This window comes from Crocodylus porosus, unplaced genomic scaffold, assembly GCF_001723895.1.
Source record: "Crocodylus porosus isolate Cpor-Errol unplaced genomic scaffold, CroPor_comp1, whole genome shotgun sequence".
NCBI lineage: Eukaryota > Metazoa > Chordata > Crocodylia > Crocodylidae > Crocodylus > Crocodylus porosus.
The window spans coordinates 163,981,135-164,006,248 of NW_017728886.1; the positions used below are offsets into that span (position 1 = coordinate 163,981,135).

General features: G+C 40.7%; 1 protein-coding gene across 2 annotated transcripts in view; it reads right to left on the minus strand.

Annotated features, from left to right (window-relative positions):
- Nucleotides 1–25,114, minus strand: part of ATP9B (ATPase phospholipid transporting 9B (putative)) — a 325,951-nt gene that overhangs the window by 198,037 nt on the left and 102,800 nt on the right. For both annotated transcript variants that reach the window (XM_019544740.1, XM_019544749.1), the window contains exon 7: nt 20,202–20,253. In XM_019544740.1, coding sequence (XP_019400285.1) covers nt 20,202–20,253 — 52 coding nt within the window. The remainder of the gene's footprint in view (nt 1–20,201; nt 20,254–25,114) is intronic.

The window sequence follows — 25,114 nt, forward strand, 5'->3', positions numbered from 1 at the left end:
CCACCAAGCCCTGCTGGTGGCTCTCACTCCCAACCTGCAGCCCCATGATCTTGCTAGTGCCCCCAACTCCCAACCCACTCCTCTCCTCTCACTTCTGATCTGCAGCCCTCTGATCTTGCCAGTGTCCCTCACTCCTGAACCACAGTCCCCTGCCCCCAAGCTCTAGCCCCACCAGTGTGTGGGAAAGAGGCTATGTGTTGGGCAAGGGGTGGGTGTGTGGAAAAGGACGTGTCTGTGGGGCTGGGGCTGTGTGGGTATAGGCAATGCCATAGGCAATATGTAGGGGAAGCATGGGAAAGCATGTGTCCTCCTAGTTTTCTGCACCCACGGCAGGGCATGGCGCTGTAGCCTGGCTGGACCAGCATTGGGCAGGATCTGATTCTGTGGCCCACTGGGTGGGAATGCTGCACTGCCATGGACACCAAGGTGAGGCTTCCCCTGCCTACCCTGCAGCAGTGTGGGGCAGGGGGGAGGACACACACAAAAATGTGCACCACAGCCACCACCAGGAGCCCCAAGTCAGCAGCACCACCATGGCTGCAAAGGTGAAATGCCAAAGCAGCACAGAGTTGTCCTCCCCCCCGCTATTGTTAGGTGGGCAGGGGGCACTTCACCTTGATGGCACAGTGCTCCTGGTAGCAGCAGCAGCAGCACTGAGCCTCCCCTGCCCTGCTCTCCCCTGTGCTGGGTCCTGCCTGCTGGGCCATAGAGGGGGCTCCTGCCCAATGCCCATCTGGCCAGGCTGCAGCCCCATACCCTGCTATGGGTGCAGAAATCTAGAGAGGGCATGAGCCCCTCCATGCCTCCCTGGCACATTGCCTATGCCCCCCTCCACCTTCTGACATGTCACCTGTGCCCTCTTCCCATAGACTTACCTGCAGGGAGCTGCTCTTCACCATGCTGCCTGGGTGTATTGCTGGCAAAGTGCATGTGTGGGCATGCACATGTATGTGGGCCCCCCTATCTCTGATCACCCACCTCCTACTCTCCCCAGCCCCAAGCAACCCCTTACAGGATGGAGCTGTGCTAGCCTGCAAGGGGAAACCCACAGTTTCCCAGGTCTTTCTCCTTTAAAGGAGAAAATACACCTGTTTCCACAGGAATAGAAAACCCAGATCCCTCCTCATGACAACACCAGTATACATGTGTAAAAAAAAAAAAAAAAAGAAGAAGAAATGGGACATAAGAGGTCCACAGACAAAGCAGAAGGATTTAAAAAAAAAACAAAAGCAATTTGCAGCAAGTATCAAAAGAGCCAAGACAAAAACAAACTAAATAAATGAATGAATCTAATGTGTTTCTGTAAAGTTTTAATTTCAGAACATTGCTTATGTTATTAGTTATCAAGTTTATCCCAGATAACTAAGATATGAGGGCTCCGTTTTGGTTAAGGATTACAAAATATTTACAATAATTGCTATCAAATACTATTTTTTTTTTATTTTATGGTTGCTTCCAATTTGTAGTTATGTTTTTAGTTTTATGGTCTGACAATTCTGTGTTAATGATGCCACACTAAAGTGAAACTAAATGCAATTAAGTTGTATACATTATCCCACATTATAACTTATGGAAATATTTTCCCATTATATTAACTAAGGGCCTGAGCCTCTAACAAGTATTCTTTTATTTTACATATATATCAGGTTAAATTCTGCATTCCCTTAAACCAAAGTACCACACCAACAGAGCAAAATGTGGATAACAATCTTTATTTAAAAATTATCTCAAGAGACCTTAATTTCTATAACAGTTCATTCCTTTAGTTCACCCTAAAACACAGTAAACCACTCTAAATGTTTTGTATTCTTCTTGTAACAGTTGAGTCAGAATAAATTTAAAAATATGATGTCTACTTTCTCTCAAGAGTTGTGTCCAATAAATTTTTTACAAATGAGAACAATAGCTACAACAAATGCCAGTTAAGGCTCAGCAAAACTGAATTATTAAATCTGTCTGCCTATATCCTATTACACCCTACTTATGAATACTTGATTTTATTTTGTATAATTGACAAGAGTTGTCAGGAAAGGAAGGTTTTAATGGCAATCAAATTAAGATCAACTGGTTTAAGTGACACACTGAAGAGTCTCTGTCAAGTGCTGATGAATTAATTGATGGGTCATTGTGAAACTAGTCACGTGAAACTGTCATAAACAGTTATAAATTGCCTTGTAATATTACCAGTCTGCCTGCTATGAGTCAGAAACCCAACAGCATTGAAAGAGATGGGTTTCTAGACTATACCAAACAAAAGAAAAATGGACAGTGACTTTGCATACCTAATACCAGATCATTTACCATCAACTTAATTTTTAAATCATTTATATGACTTAAATGACTATGTGCATGAAAATTTTAAACTGATGACAAGATGAATAGCAGCACCAAGATGACGTGTTTGAGTACACAGTTTCATTTAACTCTGTCAAAGGTAAAATTCAGTTATGATAGCTACTAGAAAGAAAAAAAGGGTAATATATCCCAAACATTTAAGCTATAGTGTCATCACTTTGGACACAACTGAACATAATATTGGCATTTATAAGAGATTGATGAAAATTAGTTCTAAAGCATTAATTTCTCTTAATAATGCTGAAAGAACTGTGTGCACTCAAGAGATATTTGATCTGAATTAAGAAACTGATGAAGCAATTGATTAATTGGAATTTAAGCCATCAGTCACTGGATCCATCAACAGATTCATTTACATTCTAAACAATCAGCTGATGGTCCAATAGGATACCATGTATTAATACACAGTCAATATGATACCACTGAACTCATCACAATTCCTTATTGACAAACCCACAGATGCTTTTAATCCAAGCTTGATCACGCTGCATATTTAGAATTTCAAGATTGACTTGGTACGTTTTAGGAATTTTTATTAAAACAAGGTGGAATTCTTCTGCTGGCATTAAACAATATAAAGAAAAAGGTTTTTTGTTTTGTTTTGTCTTTTACACAGACACCTAGATATCCAGAATTTTGACACTCACTTTATATAATTTTGTGTTCAATAAAAGAGCTTATAAAAATAAATATTGCAAAAAATATATTAAGATGTTACAGATATACAGAATTATAAAGTGCAATGAATTAATCCTCCTTTCAATTTGGTATACCTTTTTGACTCATCTTCGTTTTAATACATACCATACTGTGTTTATCCTAGAAAACTTACCTAGAAATAGCAGCTAGTTAACAACAAATAATTTAATTTGGAAAGTGTTAAGGATTCTTATTAAAGCAACTTAAATTTATTTATTTATCATCTAAGTTAAATGGCTTAGTAACTGAGCAACACTGCTACACAGGGCAGCTGGCTTCAAACACAAGCTCTAGACTCGCTCCTTTAGGCCCATGAACAATGTGTACCCCTGGTGGCTGGTGGGGCCTGGCTGCGCTGGTGGCGGTGGGAGCCCGGTGGCGGTGAACAGGGAGATCCTGCAGACACCTCCGGCACTGTTGGAGGTGTGGGGCAGAGGGTTGGCAAGCACGGACCACGGGTCAGCAACCACTCAAAGGCGCTGCTGGCCAGGGACCACCCGCAAATGCCACCTGCAGGGCTGCTGGTGGGGTGGCGAGCAGCAACCGCCTACAGGTGCTGCTGACAGTGTCGGTTGCACCTTTTTGCAGCGGGTGCACGTGCACGCCCTATGCATCGCTCCTGTTTAGGCCCAAGGGAAAGATTAGTGGATGTATGGATCTGGATATGGCCTATATTTTATGATAGTACAAAGTACAATACATTTTATCAGGTATTTTGCCTACTCTATTAATTATATGAAAATACTTTTTTTCTACAGCAGGTATACATTTTGTTTTATTGGAATTAGTTCCTACTTCTGTAACTACATGATATCCTAGGTGCATACAATGTCTAAAATTGGAATAATAAGCATTCATATTTATTGGACCAGTAACTCAAAACAATGTATTTTTGTAAAAAGTTTACAGTTCATATCTATAACACAGCAAAAGTTTAGTGCACAAATGACAGAAACTGGTTTCCGATAAACCTGGATGGATGTAGTATCACACTGAACTGATTTAGATTAAATTGGTTTACTGAACTTCTGTCCCATATTCCCTCCCGCTGCAAGTTCGGGCCCCTCAGCTCCCCGCTGCATACGTCGGGCCCAGGACAGGGGGTTGGACTCGATCTACTAAGGGTCCTTCCAACCCTAAACATCTATGAAATCTATAAGTTAAGTCTCAGACCTCCAGCATCCCAGGATGCTTTGCACCTCCCCTACCAGCCCCTCCTCCCCCTGCACTGGGTGGGCAGGCTAAGTTGACCTAAGTTGTCTGCTCCAGCCAAGCAGGGAGGTGTGCTCTAGTGCCCCCTGGCTTCTGGCCTGGGCCACTGCAGGCATGTGGCTGCATTTGTGGAATCAAAACTGAATGTCTGTTTCCTGCTTAGACCAATCTAGGAAGGCTGAATCAATTCAATCTCAGGCTTTTGACTGTCTGTACTTAACCCAGAAGTTCAGTGCCCATAAACCACTTTTGAATTGGCTGAAACTGGGTTCAAGATAAACTGGGATGGATATGGTATCAGACTTAACTGATTTAGGTTAAATTGGTTTATTGAATTTCTGTTCCAGATCCCTTCCAGATTCAAGTTAACGCAGTTTCCCAGTATCCCACAATGATTTTCACTTCCCCTGCAATTCCCGCCCCCCATTATGCTATTGCTTGTCCTTAACCCAACCCTAAAATTCACTTTTATGCCGATACACAGAGTGGGCAAGCTAGCCTTGGCCCAAGCAGTCTGCTCCAGCTGAGCAGAAAGGTGTGCTCTAGCACCCCAAGGTTCTGGCCTGGGCCACTGCATGCATGTAGCTGCATTTCAAAAGTGAATGTCTGTTCACTTGCTTAACAGTTTAATCTATGCAGCTTACTCTAACCTACAAAGACTGAATTGATTTAGTCCTGGGTTTTATGACTATCTGTATGTAGCCCTAAAGCACATGTCCAAGGATATGATTCATAACCCAATATTACAAAACACAGTATTAAGTTGTTAGTATTGATCACCAGATTACCTTTTAGTAATCTGATTGCAAGCTTCCTCATAGTAGAACAGTAAAAACATCAAGACCAGGGGTGTTGAACTCATTCAGCCCCATGGACTGGATGAGGTTCTCTAGGCTGGTTTGTGGGCTGGATAGGGCTACACTAGAGTCAGCTTGCAGGGCTGGTCTGGTGAAGACTACACACAGCATGCCTCACCTGCCAGCCCTGTATCACACACAGCATATGCCAGCCCTGCTACAGGTTTATGAGATAACTTTAATGCAGGAAAAAAGAGTGCATGCACATGCCATCATCCTTCTAACTCTGGCTGCATGAGACATGCGAGTCAGTTCCTATGACTCTATAATCCTACTTCTCCAACATACATTTTCTCCTATACTGCCCCTCACAAGTGGTGGAAAGGTGCCTAGTCAAAAATCCATTACGTTATTGGCTCTCCTTAAGCCCAACCCTAAAAATCACTTTTATGCCAATACATGCAAAAATTAAGCTAATTACTGCAACATAATGACTTATGGGCATGACTGTTGAAAAACTTGGAATTTTATTGATCTTAATACACTTCTAGCCTGTCATTTCCCCTGCCCTCTATGTAACTTCACTTCGTTGTCTCATCCACTTGTTTATAGAGATGAACACCTTCAGTTTCTATACCTTTCAAATCCTATCACTGCCAAATACCAAAGACTATAAAACTCCCTGGTTCTCAGACTGTCATTTACCTGTGGTTTTTTCCCCTGCAATACAGGGAACCCTTGTTATTTGCAGGTTTGGAATTCATGGTTTCAGATATTCGTGAACGCCAAACCGGCATTTTGAATACACTTTAAATACATCCTCGGGAGGTGTGTACTTGCTGCCGCCAGGCTCTCGCTGCCACTACCATGCCCCTCCCCCCCCCCAGCCGCCGGGGGCACTGCGTTCATGAACTCAGACTGTGTTCATGAATGCTGTGCCTTATTCATGGATTTTGCCATTCGCTGGGGATATGAGAACATATCCCCTGTGAATGGCGAGGGTCGCCTGTATAGCTCAACCCTGACCTGGTAAGAAGGCCTATTCTATTTGCATTCTCCAATTCTGTGCAACTGCTTCTGTGCAACTCAGAATACTACTTTGTATTTGTATAGCTGACAAGTGGTTTTTGCACATTTGAACTCTATGTGATTTGTGATAGAACGTGACAAATTGTGAAGTCAATGGAAGATTTTATCAGTGGTTCCAATGGAAGTAAACCTGGTGGTTATGGAAAGGCATATGTTATTCCACATGATTGCTTTCACTTCCTTGAAGGAGCAGAAGGGACTTTAACTTTCAAAAGTTTGAATACTTGTTTTAACAGCTATAGTACATAAAAATTACCAACTGCTAAATTTCTTTATGTCAGTGGCAATGCATTTTTTTTCCATTCTGTATTTGCAACTCTACCAGGAGAAAAAAAAATCTTGTCCTTTAGCATTAAAAATTAACAGACATTTAATTACATGAACCAAAGAATTAACAAAATTCCTGATTATCATACTAAAAGTAGAATAAGTTACTATTAATAGAAAATTACTAGAGTTTTATTCTTTAATGGTATACAATCTTATATATAAAATGCAATGTACAAGTCACCCAGGTGTGTATACAAAAATAGTCTTATATATTAGGAATCATTAGATAATACAGCAGTGTTTTACTATGGTATTTATTATACACTGCTGTGTTAATAGTGTATTTGTAGATGATACAAGTAATGGCTTATTTTCTTCACTACTGTTACTATACTTGCAGATTTTCAGTTCTCAGATGAAATATTTAGTATAAATTTTAAATTTCCTACCGTGATATGCTTAAAACAACGGCTGATCACATAACATCAATATTATTCAGTAGCTTAAGACAGGTGTCAAAACATTTCTAGCCTGAGTTAAATCAAATGTTAAAACTGGAATGGGAACTGAGGTATGGGAACAGATTAAAGTAGTTTGGACAGATTGCTGGCAGTCACTCATGCCCTGAAGATAAAAGTTTATCTGGCCGTATGTGCAAAACTTCACTATAGTCATTTGTCATTCTCTGTAGCAATACATTTCCAAAGCTTTTTAGTTTTAAGACAGGTAGATTTTATAATGTATAGTTTCTAAACATTGTAGAAAATTCCAGAACATGTGACAAAAGTAACTATTACCGACTTGTTCTGTAGCAGTCAGTTTTACAAGGAGATAGAAAGCGACGTGCAAATTGCACAACTGAATTCCAAAGTGGTACTATCTTTCTCTGATTCATTTAAAAATTCAAATTTCCAAATCAAGCCTTTACACAAAGGAAAAATACATCTTAGCCTTCACTGAGTCATGAAGCTGGTAAAGAAGAAATTATTATTACACATTACTGGCACCTTTACTATACAGTCATTTATAGAGTTCTTAGTTTCCTGCTATATATACTTTACTAATGTCTTAACATGGCATTTTTATATTTGTCTAGTTTAATTTTTATACAGTAAAAATGTGCAGAGATTATGTTTCTTTCTATGAAGGATTAATTTAAAAGGCTGTAGCATCTGGAAGCTTCACAACTACTGCCTTAATGCTGAGCAGTATATCTGGCACTTGGTTACTACAAATTAGTAGCTTAAAAAACACACATACACACACGCGTGCACACACACGCACACACACGCACACACACGCATGCACGCACGCACGCATACTCATTCCCCATCTATTGAGTCATACAGAAATAACTTATCCAGATTTGAGAATGAATAAAAAGTCTTCTTAACACAGTGGATTTAATTTTAAAAGGGAAAGTCACTTTTCTCATTGTTAGAAAACATTGACAGCAAGTTGGACAACTTGAGAGGATCCTGATGTTTCATTTCCATACTGAAGAATCATTTTCTATATTCCCTATATGTTCTGCACACCTAAAGGAGTTGATATAACTCTGAACAGAGAAGGAATGGATACCAGTCCTACTGGAGAGCTGGTGATAATTTCCTTCTGCTTAGACCTGCTGAAAGTATGAGAACATCATAATTAAGGTTTTCTCCCTCCATTCTGAGGCTGGAACGCTGAGAAAGCAGTACCTAACAAAATTCATATGCTATAAATGGGAGAGACAAACACAGAAGGGGGAGCAGAGCAGCTATGTATCTGTTGGTTGGCGCCCACACATCTTCCTCAAGGACCCTATTGCTCTTCAGTGGTTGCAGAGATCAGGTAAATATTAGAAATCCTGATGAATCAATATCTGGCTTCTTGCCCCAATAAATTCACCAAGTTATCAGGAAGTGATGTTGGGCTAATGCAGCTCTACATACAATCATGGTATCTCTCAACTTCAATTCAGTTTGTGAAAATTCTGAAATTGCCATTTAATAGCTCCAGTAATTACCTCCGTGATTATTCACCATAACACTCAAACAATTTTCTCCATATGTAGTTATTTACTTTACTGCATGGAGAAGTGCACTATAAATGGCACTAGAGTATCCATTTTGTTCCTTGCTTTTGTGTTTTTCCCCATCTTGTCACACTTTAAATTACCCACTTACAGAAAAATACACATGTTTCCCAAGGGTCAGAATTTGTGCTATTACTTAAAATTTTTAGAGTAATCAGCGGACACCATTTTAATTTATCAAGATGATTAACTCTTCATTTTTATAGCACCACATTTAAGACCTAAAATAAAACTGGGACTTAAAGCCAGTAACTAAGGCCCAAATTTTATTCAGCAATAACATTTGCACTACTATAACTAAGGTTGTGCCAGTGTTTCCATTAGTAAACTGATTTCTTAACACAGTTTCCTCCAAGCAAGTTATAGCTGTCCTCCTGGCTAAAATTTGGCAAGAGTACTTATCCCAACTATTTTTACTTTTTACTTTTTTTTTTTTTTGCAGTTCCACAAATATAAAACCAAGAATTATCATCACACAGCCACCTATATATAGTAGCTTGCTCTTCTTCCATCTTTCAATAATTCAAAGGTTTGTTAAATTTAGCTATAGAGGAAAGGGAACAAAGTAGATCATATAAAAACAGTACCATGACCTATTACACCAGTGTAACAATGCTGGGAAAAAAACTACCCAAGCCCATCCCTGACATAGTTATACCCCTAATAAAGCTTATGAGATGACCAGGATTTAGAAAAATCTTTGAACAAAATTCGTATTATTTATTCCAACCTTCTCTTATACTCAATATAGTTTATATGGATGTAATCACAAAGGGTAAGCAGAAACTGCAGTATTAAAGCCTCTTTTTCCTTTACTAAGGCTTTGGAAACCTGTAAACTGCTATTCATGAACTCAGTTTTTAGGCATCTGTACACATGCCTAACATGAGGCCGTAGCACCTAAAAATTCAAGTGGTTAGAAGAAAAGCTAGTGATACCAACAAAGCTAATTAACATGATCTTGAATTTTACAACCAGAGAAAAGAATACATAAAAAAGCAAAATTATGTGGACAATATTAAGTAACGGTCAATGTTATGGTAAAGGGTAGCTTCAAGAATTCTTCTAGAAGACACTGTGTCAAATAAATAGCATGCTTCCCCTAAAGGTGGATAAGGAAAGCTTGTTTTGCTGTTTCATATGAGTACCTCAAACATACGCAGGAAAAATGCCTTCCAGTTTTAAAAGCTAGATACTGAAGCTTCAAAGGCCTAATCTATTTAAAAGTGGAGATGCTCCTCCCTTGGTTACTAAAATAGGAGATATGCCAATTCATATGATGTTAAATCTTCAAATTTCTCAAAATTAGCTCTCTGTTGTGATGGACATAACCAACATGTTTTGGCAATTTAGCTCTGAACAGTTCTAGCATCCTGGTGTCAGCCTACCTTGTCATACTCCACCTCTAACAATATACCAGCTCTCAGGAAAATCGATCAGAAGCTAGAGGTTCTCACTCCCCAGGCTGAGCCTCTGTGGATATGCAAAGGGAACTGGCTCTAAATAGAAAACAAGTCTCACTGGCAGCTCCCAACATTGATAAAACAGCCAAGCTCTTGAAGTCCAAGTATCTCGGTCAAGGGGACAAAAAGCAAAAACATTTCCACTTTGTCCTGCTAGATTGCAGATCTTTGATTGTCAGCAGGGAATAAAACATGTAAAAGGATAAAAGAGAGGCTACCAACTAAAACAGACAAATTTTCTGAAAGCATCTGTTGAAAACACCACAACACAGGAGTCATGTAATAAAACGTGGCAATAGAACTAAGTAGTTAGGGAGTGCATGCAATTTCCTCCAAACATATAGCCCATGAAGCATAAAATTCTTCAGGATCTTCACATGCAGGTGGGTCATTAATCAAGGGCTAAAGCAAGGAGTTTTGCTTAGAGAGAGAGGTTCTCACACGTGACATTTCAGACATTTTTCTTCTGTCTTTCAGAGACAAAGACATTGTCTTGGACAATATCTGGAGCTATCCTACAGGTGCTGGAGTCATTTGTATAACCTTTAATTGGCTTTTTCTATGCATTTATTAGAAAGCCATAAAAGAGCCAGTGGATGACAAGGTTAAATGGTCACAAACTCCTCCAAGACCATTTCAGGCTGGACATAAGGAAGAACTTTACAGTCCAAGCCCCAAAGGCCTGGAACAGACTGCCGCCAGAGGTGGAATAAGCACTTACTCTGGACTCCTTTAAGAGACATTTGGATGTTTATCTTGCTGGGATCCTTTGACTCCAGCTGATTTCCTGCCCATGGGGTAGGGGGCTGGATTTAATCTTCTGAGGTCCCTTCCAGCCCTAATGTCTATGAAATCTATGAAATATAGACAGTTTTCACACTCCTCGTTATCTGTCCATAAAACTTATTTAGAAGCCATAAAGGTTACTTTGAGGTGAAAAAAACCCAATAAAATCAGCAAAAAGGAAGAAAAGTAGGGAATTTTAGTGAAGAAATAAAAAGTCCTTTTAAAATCCTTGTTAGAACAAGGAGCTGAGAGCATATATTTGATCAGGTTTGAAGGTAAAGAATTTCAGTGGAGGGTTTGAGGAGCTGTTACTCGTCTTAGGCTCAGAGACAAATATCTTCTCTATTTCAATTTCTAGATAAAAGAACATTAATTTTAGACAAAGGAGTAGAGGGAAAAACTTTTTAGACTTGTTTTCCAAATGTTATTATTACTCTAATAATTATTTTTGCATCTAGATACAAAATGACAGTAATCTAGAAATTAGGTTATATATGGAATGTTAACATGTAGCATTTGTCAGAAATTAAATTACATATTATTTACGGAAGGCAGTAAAAGAGACAACAGCTCTGATAAAGCATGCAACATTCTGTCCCACAGAATAATAGCCATGCACAAGATACTAAAAGAGTCTTAAGCTACTAAAGTGAATCATCACTTAACATTAGTTTTTTGCACTTAAGGTATTTTTGTACAACTCAAAGTATCCTAGCAGATCCTGCATCTCATAAATTTGTATAGTGTAAAAGTGCTCACCACCAGGGCACAGCCACTAAGACCCATTCTGGCAAGGACACCATACTTACATGAACCGATCCCAGACTAGTACAAGATGCTGTATTGTAAATTACTCACTTCTACCATTCAAACTGCTTTTCTGTTTGGAAATTAAGGAAATTACAGCATATTCTTAAGAAAAATCATTTACAGGTGGGGAAAATATAAAGAGAAATTTCAGCCCCAAAAGAGGCTTTTTGAGAAAAATATAAAAGATTTAAAGGAACAGTCTACAAGCTCTTTTTTAAAACAATGAAGTTAATGCGATAAAGCTATAAAAAGTAAACTGTTTTATAGTACAGAAGATAAACTTAAATTACATACTGAACATCAAAATATATTAAAACTAAAATGTTTTAACAAAGTATTTAAAGTGTCAACAATAAATTAAACCATAAATCTTTCAAAACTACAACTTGCAGGAAAAAAACAATTATAGACTTAAGCGTTTTATTTTTTATTCAAAAAGCAATTACTGCCATATGTTTGAAGTTCAGATTTTGAAAAAAAAAGTGCACTGCCAATATAAGTAGTTTATTTGTTAGACGTTGGAAGTTTTTAAGCACAGGTTAGAAAACACTTTCTTGGGAAGATTTACACGGAGATTATCCTGTTTGAAGCAAGGAGTTGGATTAACACATTGATCACACCATAAATTACAACATGCCATACATGAAGCCAAATTAAGGTGCCATAAAATGTGGTAAACCAACCACATAGATGTGCCACATATAGGACGTTTATACATGTGTTCTGGGGGAGAAGCACTTTAATTAGACCGGCTCCAGAAGCCAGTCTAATTAAAGAGTTTGGAGCATCCTGTGCATCAGCATCTCCCCATGCTGGAAAATGGTGGCACAGGCACTTAGCTAAAGCTTGTTGAATAAGCTTTAGTTAAAGTGCCCACACTATCATTTTTCAGGGCAGAGACGTTGATACATATGATGCTGGAGTCTGCTGGAGCGCAGTAATTACCACGCTCCAGCAGACTCAATTAATCGAGTCTGCTCTGACATGTTATAATTACAGCACATCAGAGCAGCCTTGGTAAACGTGTATAGGTGCCCATAATGTAGAACATCTTTGTGATTGGTTTGTGTGGTGCTTGAAACCAAAAAAATGACATGTGTCCCAGACCTGGGGCTACCCAGTCCCAAAGCAGATATTCAGCTGACTGTGGGCATCAGCCTGGCACAGTCCAAGGTCTCCAAACTGGCTAGAGCTGCCCCATCCCAATGTCAACAATCAGCTGACTGTCTGTATTAGGTCTGGGACAGGCCCTAGACCCAAACTGGGGCCTATATGTTTGCAGCCTTGCTCTGCAGCCTGTATGTGGGGTCAGGGAAGAATATTTCAAGTGCCATGGAGACAAGAGCAAATGGGCTCTCCTGCACCCACGTTTGCAGCCTGCTGGTAGCCCACTTCGACTCTGCAGGGCAATACTGCAAATGTTCCACGGGTGGGGCAGCCTTGCTGTTGGCACTGCATAGGGGACAATATCAGATCTTGAACCAAGACCTGGGCTGTACCCCATCCCAATGCTCAGCTGAATATTGGATTCAGACACCTGGCAGCTGCATGGTATGGGACATGACCACCCTCTGAGCCAATCCCTGGGATCAGGCATAAGGTAGCCAAAAGTCTAAAAATCATACACGAAGCCCAACTGGGCTACACGTTCAGTGTTCAAAAACCCAGGGCAGGGGAAGCTGAGACTGGAGAGGTGTTCTACCTGTTCTCAGCTTCCCCCATATGTGCAGCCTGTTTTTTTAACCCAAGGCAACCCTGTACCTGACTCTACATCAGGACTGGGCAGTATTGTGTCCCATTCAGAGACCACAGGCTGCTCTCAGCATGAGCCCAGGGATTGGACCCTGATCCCAATGCAGGTTCGAGGCTGCCCCAGATCCTGGTTCAATCCTGCATTTGGGATCTAAGAAACTTTATGCTCCATCCTAAACACTGTGCATCCTGCCATCACATGACATGGCAGGATGTGCAATTTTTAGGACAAGGTATAAAATTCCTGTTCCCAATCACACTTATGCTATAACCTTTAAAATTGTTCTTACAAAAAGGCTATTTTTTAAGATGATAAATGGAAGGCTCTAGGAAAGCTGAAGAGTGCTGCTCAACAATATGGATGTTAATGGTTTTCTTTCTGAAAAACTGTCTTTTACTGACATTTAGGGGAGAGTTGTGATTTAGTGGCCTAGGCACAAGTCGAAGAAGAAACTTATTTATTAAATGTGGATGTTTGAGATGAATCATCCATAGATATTGCACTACTGGTACAGATGCACATTATTCACTCTCACTCAGATTTTTTTGACCAGCAATGTCTGCTGGGAGCTGCAACTGGGCTTAATTCACCTGTGCTTTCAGCTGAAGGCATAAAGGGAAGAATCGCCTCAATTCCTGCATCAATCCTGAATCCAGGTTTTACACAAGTATTATAAGGTATTATATTATTATTATAACATATATTATTATATATTATCTAGGAATTATCATATTAACAGGAAAAGAGGGTATATTGTAGAGTAGATATGGAGGAATCACATCACAAAGAACTAGTTACTTCCAGGTACTCAACCATTTCTTCCTTCAGCGGTCTTTCATATTCGTTTTGCTGACAGTGGCCAGATCTGAAGCAAGTAATAACTGCAAAGTCACCTACCAAAATGAGCAACAACCTGAGATACTTCTACATGAGCATAATGCTGCAGCAAGGTATGTGCTGAAACTCTCCACAGCTACCTTACATATTTCTACTATGGCCAAGTTCCTACAAAAATGTTAGAAAGATGTCTGCACCCTGGTTGAGTAGACCATGATCTTTTTCAGGTGGTACTTCTAGCATAGTTTAATAGAGTCAGTATTAAGGCGAAAACAGGCTGTGCCTTCACCTGTCATGAACAAGCTACAAGGAATCTAGTATAAAGTAATCCTGCCATAAGGGAATTAATCTCTTCCACCTTTTTTAACTGAAGTAACTGTCCATTAAAACAAGAGATTTTAATATATGTGAAATGTACCTAGTTGACCAAAGGGTGGTTGAGAACCTCTCCAGGACAGCATTTAAATCGCAAAAGGCACTATGTTATTTGATTGTGGGACAAACCATGACAGTAGTATACAAACATTAATCCTTCTGGATCATGGCATACGCACGAGAGGTCACTAGGACCTTTGATGCATCTGCCTAGACAGAAGAATGGAGTGAAGGCCACCCAGACCTTCCATCCCCCACTTTAGACCACTGAAACAGGTAGGACCGAGTGCAAACTTTTGATGCCTCAATGGCTGTAGTTATATGTGCACCTAGGAATTGAACCCAGGTTTCCACATAGCGGACAAGGATTCTACCACTGAACCATAATAGCAGGTAAACTATGAAAGAACCTTTTAGACATCAAGCAACTCTGGGATGAAAGACAATTGAGTTTAGGCAAACTGGAGTGTTATCTTAGACAGCTGTTCGGTAATGTTCGGACAGACTATTAGGGGACTTGCAATCAGTCCACATCTTAGATATAATTGGGAATCCAGTGAGTTTGGAATAGGATCATAAAAAAATTAGGTTGAAAGAAACTTGAGGAAATCTTCTATTCCAGAAGTGCTCAACCCTGACCTGCAGGCTAGATTCAGCCCATGGCCTCATGCCATCCAGCTCACAGGACTCCCCATGGGTCTGGAAATTTGGTTGCAGAAGAATGATGTCACCACTTCCCTACTGCCAAATTTCTGGACCCACAGGGATCCCCAGACCCTGCCTACTGGATTGGGTGCCTGATCCAAGCACACAGGGTGGAGCTGGGGTGGCACTGGGCCCTAGGAACTGATCCTGGCATGTGGAGAGCTAGGAGGGGATGGTGCCAAGCCCCTGGGACCCACTTCTAGTGCACTGGGGCAGGAGAGGGTGGTGATTCCCCAGGAAACAGCCCAAGTGTGCTGGGATACGAGAGGGTGGTGCCACGCCCCCCCCAGAGACCAATCCTGGAGCATGGGGGTGGGAGAGGGTGGTGCTAAGCCCCAGGTTCCAATCTTGGCTTGCAGGGCTCAATCTGGGCCCATCTCACTCATCTGGGGCCAAACAGTTGAGCATCACTAATCTAGTCCAACCTCTGTCTAAGCTACCCCACACAAAAATGGTCTAAACTATACTGAAAAACTTCTAATGACAGAAAACCCACAACCTCTATAAGTATTTTTTTCCTAGTGCTTAGTTGCCCTTATAGTTGAAAAGTTTTTTCTAATATCTAAATCAAGTATCTCTTGTTGACATTTAAGGCTATTATGTGTTGTCCTGTCTTCTGTAGACACATAACAAGCATTTACCATCCTCTTTATAACAATTCTTTATGGATGTGAAGACCTACCAAACTCCTTCTCAATCCCTGCACTAAATACCACCAGTTCTTCCAATGTTTTCTCATGTAATGCTTTTGAGAGCTTTAATAATTTGTGCTGCTCTCCTCTGGACTATAAAGTCTTTCCAATTTGTCAACATTTTTCTGGAAGTGTGGCTGCCCAGAACTGGATATAGTATTTCAAATCAAGTGAATGAATATAGTTTCCACTAACCTGCATATGACACTCCTGATAATATAACTCAACACGCTTTGCCTTTTTTTTTTTAAAAAAAAATCAATATTATAGTGTTGACTTATATTCATTTTGTGATCCTATTCTGCTCTACTGCATCCTAGTCAGTTATTCTCATTTTGTATACATGCATTTTATGTGTAATGCTTTGTGCTTGTCCTCATCAAATATCCAATTTGTTGTTTTAGAACAGGGGTTGGCAGCCCACAGTAGGCATGCCAAAGCACAGCACGCGATGCCACTTTGCTCAGCACGCCACAGCTGGCCCAGGCTCTGGGCAGCTGCCCCTGGCCACAGAGCCCAGGCTGCTTGCAGCAGGTGGTTGGGCAGCTGCAAGCAACCCGAGCTCTGTGGCCAACAGCAACTGCCCAGAGCCCAGGCTGGGTCTGTCAGGCATCTTGAAGGCTGCAAACAAACTGCACTGGTGTCTGAAGCCCCAGCACCAGCTCTGTGGCAGTGGCAGCTACATGTGTTCCTTGGGGGAATGGCAGGTAACAGACTGGGTTAGCCTGACCTTGGCCCCTCCCCTGCTGTCCACCCATTGGTACATGTGCACCTACCATCAGGAATGAGGATCAGGCCCCTTGCAGCTCCCTACCATCTGCCCTTGGCATGCCAAGTCCAGGTATGGGTCAAGGTTGGGGTGTTTTTGGCACTCTTGACGAAAATATTGCTGACCCATTTTAAAACATTTTCCCAGTTCATCAAGGTCATTTTTAATCGCAATCCTTTCCACTATAGTCCTCTATAGTTTCAACTACCCCATTCAAGTTAGTGTCATCTGCAAATTTAATCAATTAACACTGCATCCTATTCTCCAACTTATTAGTGGAGATAATGACCAATATTAGAAGCAGAACAAACTGCTGGGGAACCCCACTTGATACAGGTTTCCCTTGCTTTATGCGGGTTCCGTATGTGTGAATTCACTCTTATGCGACGACCCTTTTTATACCAAAAATTCATTATATGTGAAGTAAATTCACTCTTACGCAACCAGTGTGGTGGAAGCCTGCAGTCAGCTGCTTTGTGTGGTGCATTTTGAGAGTGACGCACAACAAAATATAGTCTCCCGTGTGGATCTGTGCTCTTCACTCATTGTCTGCGACATGTGTTTCTGTAGTTGCCATCTCCATTACAATAGAGCCCTGTGCTTGTATGTTCTGTCTGTTGTTTGTGAGTGGCAAAATTGTCTTGTAAAAGTGGTGGAAATGGGTCTGGGTGTCAATACAGTTGAGGTCTTGGAACATATCCGCATTTGTTACATTGTAAAGTGGGTTCCCTTTATGCAAATTAAAGTTATGCACCGTTTTCCAGGAATGCATGTACAGCGAGGGAAACCTGTACCTCATCCTAGTCTGATATGAGTCACTGATGACTGACTGGTCAATGAGAATAATTATGCAACTAGTTATATACCCACCTTAAAGTAGTTTCAATATTTGGAAAAACAGTGGCAAAAGTCTCACTCAAGCCAAGGTATATCATATACTTTACTATTCTCCCATTCATAAAACCTGATAATTAGTCACAGAAGGAATTCAGGTTGTTTAGGTCTGGCTTGCTCTTGATAATCCCATGGTGGCTGTTTCTTGCCACCCTGTAATCTCTAGATGCTTACAAAATCAATTATTTTGTGATATACTTCAGTATATTTTAAGGCACTAGACTCGTCAATCTAATTCCTTGAACCCTTCTTGCTCCCTCCCTTTTAAAAAACGGATATTATATTTGCTTCCCCCCCCCGCACCCCATCTCAGCTCAGCACCATGAGTTCTCACAGATAACAGCCAACAACTCTACAGTTAGGTAAGCCAATTCCTTGGGTATTCTAAGATAAATCTGATCAGGACCTGCAACAGAGCTAGAGAGACATTTGCCTGATTCTTGAATCTCTTCATGCTATATAACTCCTTTATATCAGAAACTTTGGTACCAAAGGCAGGTAGCCAGCAGTATCAGTACTAGTACTGTCAATATCAAAGACGCCAGTACTAAGCTGCATTACTAGTATCAGACAATGCTTTATGGTCTGAGTAGACAGGTATCGATGTTTTGTAACTGCTGCCCAAATGTTCCACAAGAACCATTTTGGGTCTTGCCATACAATTTTCAAATGATTCTTTGGGGTATAATCCCTGAGGAGAGCTCTCTTTCATTTTCTAAGAGAAAAGAGATGTTTTACTGGGAATAGAGACGATGTTCTAATCTTACCACTAATGACTAACAAATATCTATTAACACTAACTATATATACAAAAATGATAAAAAGCTGTTTTATACTTGCAACATGAAACTACAGCTGTTGAGAAGGAACTGTTGACCTTTATGTTAAGTAATGTAAGCCCTCTTTTGAGGAGGGAGATAATAGTGGCCTCTGTGTTCTGAGATGTGTTCCTCTGGCATCCTTTGCTGAGGTTCCCATCTGCAGATATAATGAAGATCCAATGCCTTTTCACTTTTAATCTCTAAATTTGGATAAGACCTCCCTAATAAGCTGGCCATCTATTAGAAATGTTTAGGATTTTAAGATGTAGAATCCTAAATTGTAAGACGCTTATTTGTTTAGATCACATAAATATATCTATACGTATAAATATACATAGTGTTATTCTTTTTTTTGGTACCAGCAGTCAATCTGAGAATTCTAATAATCTACTTCTACATTCACTCCATTTGAGGATTTATTTTTCTGGGAACAGGGTCTATCAAAGTAACCACCAGACTCCTAAATTTCCTCCACAGGTAAACAGAACTGAGGAGTAGATGGAGACATGACACTTTCTATGCTTTCTGTTACAAAAAGGAAGACACTCAAGATGCAGAAATTACTCTCTATGAGTGGAGCTAACCAGAAAAATCTACGTGAGTATATAAAACTCTCACCAGAAGAATCCACACAAGTGCACACAACTCACATGCACCAATGGTGGAGTGCACATTGGCAAGTACTCATAGAAAAACTGTATATTCCTGAATTCTAATTCCAGCCCAGGCACCAACTTGCTGTGTGGTTGTTTTTTTCCCCACTTCACACCTGTATCTTTGGTTGACTTTTAAAAATAATTAAGAATGTATTTCACAAGAATGTTGTTAGCCTAGCTAGAGCTGACTGGAATTTTTTCAGTGGAACATTTTTCTACTTGAAATTGCATGCCATCAAAAACAGAAATTTCCAAGAAAAAAAAATCTATTATTGAAACACGTCATTTGGGAAAATAACTGAAAAGAAGTCTGCAAAAGACAGAAGCGTTTCACTTCAAATGCTAATATGATAATCTTAAAAAAACATTTTACAGGAAACTTTTAATCCATGTCAATATCAAAGCAAAATAATTGTTACAGAACAATTAAAAAAACTGAAATGTATTTTGTCAAATTAAATGAATTGGATTTTAGAATCAGAACATTTCCTAAAAATGAAAAAAAATGCAGTTTCCACACATCTTGCCAGAACTATGTTACGTTAGCACAATATAATACACTATATGTAATGAGTGCTAAGTAGTAGTCTTAGCTGTTCAAACTAAGCTTTCAGTCTTAAATACTTATATCAATTTTAAAATTTTATAAATCAATGTAATGACATATTACTAGTACGTATCAAGTAGAAAGCAATTTTCTCTGTTACTTAGTAATGATTAAGTAAACACAATGGAATCTAATTGCACATTTCCATCTAAATTGCATTACATAAAGATACAGTTATAAAAAAATAGCTACCTTACGCATACTGTCAAATTTCAGCAAAGAATAACTCACAACTTTAGCCTGTATACAGTTCAAGTAGGTTTAATTTACATTTGCTCTGGTTTAAGTATGTGATTACCAGATATAAATAAACATATGTAGGCAAGACAGCATGTTTTTAAAATACATCATGTATTACAGTTCAAAATATGGAATTTCTGATCTGCACAAATATATGTTATAGTTCACAAATACCATGTCACTCGAAAGTTGACTGTTATGCACTGTTTTGTCAAAGTTGTATATTCTACTATAGTTGTCTGCCATCAAAACGTGCAGTAAACAAAAAATTCTCTGTAATCACAAAGCTCTTACCAGTTTTCTCCGAAGTTCTGAGAAATACCATATCAGATGGGATTCGTTGATTCTGGGGGAAAAAGCATATTTTGTGTGTTTGTAAATAAAAAATTCATTGCAATCAAATGTCCAGTAAGAACAGCAACTAAAGGTCACACACGGATTGAAACTCAATTAAAAGAGGATTTATCAAAGTACTTTACATTCAGCATTTGCAATTCAGAAATCAATATTTTAGAAAAATTATACAATAAGCAAACAACAGTTAAGCCTTTCAGATTCTCCCTGTAAGTGAATCATATAAATGCATGAAGAATTGAAACAAGGAGTATTTTCTTGATTTATTGTTTTCAGTCAGGAAAAAAATGAAATGTTAAACTAACTCTAACTCAAAAGCAAGAAAAGAAAGAATGTTAGTAAGCCAAATCCTCACCCTTTACTTGCTTTGTGTAAGTACAGATAATAAACTGATTGGTGCAACTTAAAGTACCTGTCTTGGTATTTACTAATCATGCATCCTAAGTATTTATGGACTTCCCCCCTCTCTAACTTTAGGATGCAGAGAAGTACTATCGTTCACAATTTCGACATGCACAATTTGTCTTCGCCCAAAAAGAAATGAAGAAAAGAGAAAAAGAAGATAAATTCTGTTCTAAACAGACTAAGTTTTAATTAGGTCCTCAATATGAAGAAAGAACTTTCTAAGCAATTTTTAAAAACCCTGTTATTGCCTTTTATTACAACAGGTATTCCAACTACTGAAATCTCCAGATTCCACAAAAGATGTCCGTCTTCCATGATGCAATTATGCACAGTCAATAATGAAAATCTGAAGCATAATTGAAAACTGGACTGAGAAAAGTAAAATTGATATGGAACACTGTGGCAGGGCACTGTGGGTACCTGCCACTTCAAGGGCCAAGCCAAGCAGTCAGTAGGTGCTTAATTCTGGCAGCCATTTCAGATCCATGGCTGCCTATATAAACAGGGCATTTTGCTGCTGGCAGCAAGCAGTAACATTGCCTGGCTGCAAAGCTGCTTGGAACATCCTGGAGGTAAGGGAAGGAGCTGTAGGGGATGGCTTGGAGGCTCCTGGTCCTGGGCATGACCTAAAACTGCACCCTACCGAGAGTGGATGGCCTGGTGGGGCTCTCAATGGTGAGGGAGCCCTCAGGAAATGCCAGGCCATTTACCACCCTGGTGAAAGGTGAGTAGGGGGCACCTTAACCCCAGCCCTCACCTTCAGGTGCACCAGATTCCATTACCATCACAGCAGGGTAGGCCAGGTAAGCTTCTGGAGGCACCTGAGCCTGCTGGGGGAGTGACCCCGCAGAGCCAGGCACACTTCCAGGAGCACCTGAGCCAGGAATGGGAGACCCCGATCCTTAAATGCAGGCAGGAGGCAAAAACCCCACTGAGGTACTTGACTAGTCAATGCTGGGGCCAGGATCAAAGGGTCAAAAGAGCCAGGGGCCCACCCTGAGGGATGCCCATGAACAGCAAGGAAGCTCGGGGTCCTGACTGGGCCTGAGATGGGGCCAGGGCTTACGGAAGCCGAAGGTCCCCACAGGCAGGCGGCATTCCCGGAGGCAGGTGGGAAGCTAGCCCTGTGGCTAGCCAGGGATACCCACTTCGCCACAAACACAAATACTACAAAAGATTTTAACTAGATGGTAAAGGAATTAAAAATTTAAGAAATGTTCAGGGTGAGGGAAAAAGAAGGAGTAATGAGGAGATGGGAACAGATGTAAAACAGTAGGCCTGTATGAATAGGCAGCTATTCGATTCGGCTTTGGATCCAGCCGATTTGGATGCCAGCAATCCAATCCGGAGCTCTGGATCAGTTTTCTGCTTTGATTCAGCTGAATCAGCTCTGAAGCTTTGGAGCCGCTTTGGAGAGCTGGCCATAGGGTATAATGGAGAATCAATGAAATAGCTATAACTTTCTCGTTTTTTTGTCTGATTTGGACAAAACATACAGGGATGGGTGCCCCCACTGAGGCCAGAAAGCCTGCCAAGTTTCAAGGAGATATGTGCAGGGGTATAGGGGAAACTGCACTTTAAGCTGCTGACAGGCAAAATTCATGACATAGATGATCCTGTGTGTGTTAAGGTGCAGCGGGGTGAAAACTACAGGCCTGCTAGCCTGTGTTGAGGCCACAAAGCCTGCCAGCTGTTAAGGAGATAGGTGCAGGGATCTGGGGCCGTGCACCTCTAGCTGCTGACAGACAAAACTTGTAACACGGGTGCTTTGTGCTGACAAAGTTATAGATATTTCATTGATTCCCCATTATACTCTATGGCCGAATGGGCTCCAAACCTTTTCCGAAGTGATTCAGAAAGCCTAAAGCTTCCAGCAATTCAATTCGGATTCATAGATTCAGCCTCTGAATTGTCTCTGAATCCGAGTCATGATCTGAAGCTTTGCACAACCCTAATAAATAGTTCCCTGCTGAATTTTTTAGGCCAGGGGTCAGCAACGTTTTTGGGCAACGTGCCAAAAACACCAACAACCTCGACTTGTAAGATATTGACATGCCAAGGGCAGAGGGGCTGCAAGGGACCCGATCCTTGTTGTGGCAGCACAGCCCCAGCCTCTTCCCCACAATGTGCCCCGAGGTGTGCATGCCAAACAAAATGCCTTTACGTGCCACACACTGACACCCATTCCGGGGTTCGCCTGCTTCTGTTTTAGGCTAATGTTCCATATAGCACACATAGTCTTTAATATAAAAATCAGCACACACTAACCCCCATCCCTCCCCTTCAATAAAAACTCCCAAACAAACCAAGAAGCAAAACATCATCCAGAAGCTAACTTCAGCTGCTAAAGATACTTCTGTGGGCAATAGCTTCATTAATTTGGTGCATTAAAACAAATGTTTATTTCTACTATTGCAATTCATTTGCCACTCGTACACTATGTAGGACAGCGGTGCTCAACCTATCTAGCTCTATACACCAAATGAGTTGCATGGGGCTGGTCCATGGGCTGGATTCCACACAGGGTTGGCACAGGGAAAGTCCACAGGTGTAATCTGGCATCCAGAGCCAAGACAGCATGCTGGATCCAGCAGCAGAGTGACCTTAATCGTTGGCACAATCTAGTATATGGGGCTGTGTCATCTGGTCCGCAGGGCTCCCCACAGGTCTGAAAACTTAGCAGTGGGGTGACTGGTGACAGTATTAATTACTGTGGGGAGCCAGGGTAACTTATATTGCCATGGCTCCCCTGCCACCAAATTTTCAGACCTAGAAGGAGCCTCATGGACTAGATGACTATGGTTGCCAGATCCAGCCCACAGGTTGTAGGTTGAGCACCATGATTGAGAGTATTACGTTTTGAATAAACACACTACTTATATAGCAAGAACTCTCCATCTACCTAACAAATTCATCAGTTTTTCCCTTTCCAGATTGCAACAAATCAACCTTCATGAGAGACCACATCAGCACACTATACACAAAAAACCTTTGTTTAAAAAAAAATTGGGGGAATTGAAAGGAGAAAGTAAACAGATAACACACTAGTCTTAATGTTGGATGCACTTCAGACACAAGTACCTATCAGAGTAAGAAACTTCAATTTTAAAATTTTGCATTTTTTAAACTTCTGGGTGGAAATAGTAGTCATATAAAGTATAAGAATTAAAACACTGTCTCGTGCCAGGCAAAACACATAGTGTATCCACCAAGTTCTGCAATTCACACTTTATTCATGTTTCTATGCAAAATTAATTCAGTACCAAATCCAGTTCAGGCTCTGCTTTGCATAGAATCTTCCAACTTTATGCCAAACTGAATACTAATTTTGGGCATAAATAAAACCAAGATGTGACAAAACTTCAAAATTGAGCTCAGCTTGCTAAAATACAGAAAGCTGGCACATCAACCTACCACGTAATCATCATTCTGCAAGATCTTCAGTCCACTGCCTGGCAATTATTAAACATTTTTAGGTTATGCTGTAACTGGATCCCAGTTTTGGTTGAGAACTACCATGATACAAACAGTATCTTTAGAAGACAGTGTATCCTTTTATGTTTCAAATTTAAGTCTTACATGAACTTCAATATATTACAATAGCACAGTTTTGAATCCATGTATGTCCAAGCAATACTGTAGATTAAAGTTGTCAGCACAAACCGCTCCCCCCCAGCCAAAACAAAACAAATCCCACAAACAAAATCCTTCCACAAAGTCTTCTTTTAGGGTCATCAGAATTGGAGAGAAGAATGTGTCCATGTTCATAGACACTATATGATCCTTGTCTCCATAGCCAGAGGTATAAAACTTCTATGATCTGGGAATCAGCACCCATAATCTTTCTTGCTTTAGTCCATTTCTATTTCTATTCTTTAATAAATAATGATGTACTCTTTAGTCACTGTGCATCATACAAAATCATAGGAACAACCACATTACTCACAACGCCAGATTAGCAGTAAGGCTATACGAAGCTTCAGGTACTGATTCGATTCAGAGGAGATTTTGTCCTATTCAGTGGTTGAATCTCCGAATTTGAATGGAGTCAGGAGACTGGTTAAAAGGCCTGAAAATCAATTTGAAGCTCTCCAAATCAGTTCGGAAAACATTTGGAGAGCTTCAGTGATTCGGGCAGTCCCCACTGGCTGCAGCAGGGAGCTAGACCTGAACTCCATACTGGTAAGTAGGGGAGGAAGGGGACCATGGAGGGACCCCTACCAGGCTCCATCCCCTGCCTACTCCCCCAGCCCTCCTGACCCCTGCCTGCTCTCCCAGCTCCCCCCCTGCCCATGGCTGCTCCACCCAGCACCAGCTCCAGCTCCCGACTTTAAAAAAAAGCCCCCACTCACTGGCTGCTGCCAGGTGGGGAAGGGGGCAATCTCCACTGCTCCACACTGCGCAGGGGGCTCTGTCATGAACCCCCCCAAACCCTGCCCACTCTCCCA